Genomic DNA, 2493 nt, shown 5'->3' on the forward strand with positions numbered 1-2493 from the left:
CCGCTGGTGTGGCCCCAAATCCAGCTGTGGCATACCAAACCGCCCACAAGCCTGGTAAGGTGTCGACAATTCACGACAGGCAGTTTCGGAGCCTTTTCACTTATCTGCCCCCCCCCCCCCCCCCAAAAAAAAAACCCTCGTAGCATAGCACAGCCTATCAAAAACGGTTTTCACTTCTGCTCTCTGCTCGCATTGCGCAGCCAGAAGGGGGCAGAGTACTGCGCACGTTTTTTCGAACCTTCCCTGTATTGCGGGTATTGCGAAAATATCTCAGTTATGGTACAATTCGACGAAGACTTGTTGCTGGTTAAATGTTCTTTTATTTAAAACATATCTTGACATTCTTTTTAGCCACTATATACAGCAGCGTGTTTACGACAAGCTGCGAGTTTGCTCTGGGCGTGCCTTGTTAGGGTAAACTTGAATGACACGTCACAAGAACGCTTTCAAGGCAGCTGTGGAGAATTCCTATTATAGGGAAAGCTCTGGTTTGACGTGCTACTAGTATTACTGTGAAGCATTTCGCAACACACGATATGCAAATAAAGGCCCACAAAGCCCCACGCACAGCCTAGAGTAGAAAGCGTATTGTAGCAGTATAGCCATAGTTTCGCCTTCAATGCTTGCAAGTAGACGAAAGGGCCTCGAGCAATTTCTGGACAACTTTAATGATGTGCCGGATAACGCTTGGGTGATATCGAAACCTTTTTAAATGACTGCTCCCTTTTACACAGCCCCAAAAGTGGGGAAGGTCAACGGGTAAAGCGAAAATTCGCTTCCATGATAGCAAAACCACAATATGTAGATTCAACAAATGGGTCTGACAAAACGAGCCATTCGAAAACATGAACCGAGCCGAATACCGACATTTCACCAAAACTACTTCAAACATGTAGCTTGCAAAAATCATCTTGAAGGCCTTAAGGGTGACCACGAAATTTCCTTACTTTCCGAGGATTAGCGTACATAGTCGTTTTGCCTTGCAGAGTTGTAATGAAATATGGGAATAAATGATCTTCTTCCCAGTCACCGGTATATATTTCTTCGCGTGCAGGATCAAGGAAGGTGCCGTTGCTCGAGACCTCACAAGATGATTGTAACATCATGCATCTAAACATATTAAAACTGGCGTTCAAAACAACGAAAGCAGCAGGTTCCAGCAAAGCTTACGTAAGCCAATAAAATGTAATAACAAAGTGAATATGAAACCCCTATAGTGTGAAAGTGAAACCCCTATAGGCACACTAGTACAAAAACCTGGGATATGTATTGCTCTTGCCAAATTCACTGAAAATGCTTGAAAAGACAGAGAGGTAATTGTTACGCTGCCTGTTAGGACGTTCTAGACCAGGGGTCTCAAACTAACATGAGGTAGGGGGCCGCAGTCACGAATTTTCGCCCCGCAAGGGCCGGTATAGTTAAGAAGGTTGAAACGAAGGGAGGGGGGGGGTAGGGATAACAAAATGTGAGATAACGCTGCCGTTTGAAAGAAATAAGTGTTGTACATATGATTGGTCATTCATGAAAAGAATTGGTGTCACAATTTGAGACACATATCGATACCGATCTAAGGATGACTAAATTGGGGACGCCGATTCTGAATTATAATTATTTGTTGCAAAATTATGCTTCAACACATGGTGACCGCATTGGGTTATTCACACACAAAAAAAAGGTTTGAAGGCAGTTGCGTCTGTGTATCTCACGAGAATAAAGCGTTATTGATAGTAATAGACGAGAAAATATTGCGAGTATTATTTAAAAGAGTCACAAAACTTTAATCCTTGAGAAGAAAAATATAGCTGATATTGTTATAAACATGCCATCTTGATGCCTAGGAACGCTTGGCTGTGACTAGATAGAAATGTGCGAATGAATTCCTTGCGAAGATACGATCCTCATGGTCTATCGCAGGTGCTCATCAGTCATCCTGGACCGGACAGCTGACTTGTTCACCTTCAACAAGGAAACCAGGTGCTCGCACAAGTAGGTACTTCCGAACTTGGCAATGATCCTGGCAGCCTGTTTACGTAGCGCCGGGAAACTTGCGTCGTCAAGAAACCTGTAGACGTATGGTAGAGCCACGATCTGAAATGCCTGCTTAAACAGGTTGTTAGCCTGCAGCTCATGAAGTTCCATCTGTAGCTTGGGCGCGGCGCCATTCACCGGCACCGAAAACGGCAAAGAGAAGATTCGGAATTCATCACCGAGGCTGGCCATGTATTGAAAGCTCCCCTCGAATTCTCTTTGGAGACCATGGAGGAGGTCAGCGAAGTTATCACAGGGTTTTTTATCCCCGTATTCCAGCGACTTCAGGGTTAGAAAAGGATCAAACTTCTGAATTTTCATCTGTCTCTCCTAAAGCTGCAAGTTGAATTGGGAGGCCTGAATGTCGTCATGGATTTTTCTGATCAGTTTGTTTTTTCCCACAATTTTAACGTTGAAGCAGTTGAAATGATCCGTGATATCAGTGACAAACGCCAGGGACACAAG

The 2493-nt window shown here is 44.2% G+C and overlaps 1 protein-coding gene across 1 annotated transcript; it reads right to left on the minus strand.

Moving 5' to 3' along the window:
* Positions 1-1905: 1905 nt before the first annotated feature.
* LOC144148310 (general transcription factor II-I repeat domain-containing protein 2B-like) lies at positions 1906-2220 on the minus strand. The gene has a single exon (XM_077679863.1). The coding sequence runs from the start codon at positions 2218-2220 to the stop codon at positions 1906-1908; it is 315 nt and encodes a 104-aa protein (XP_077535989.1).
* Between the last annotated feature and the right edge of the window lie 273 nt (positions 2221-2493).

The sequence above is a fragment of the Haemaphysalis longicornis genome, unplaced genomic scaffold (genome assembly GCF_048455015.1).
Source record: "Haemaphysalis longicornis isolate Haplotype H1 unplaced genomic scaffold, Haemaphysalis longicornis Haplotype H1 scaffold_8, whole genome shotgun sequence".
NCBI classification, from domain to species: domain Eukaryota; kingdom Metazoa; phylum Arthropoda; class Arachnida; order Ixodida; family Ixodidae; genus Haemaphysalis; species Haemaphysalis longicornis.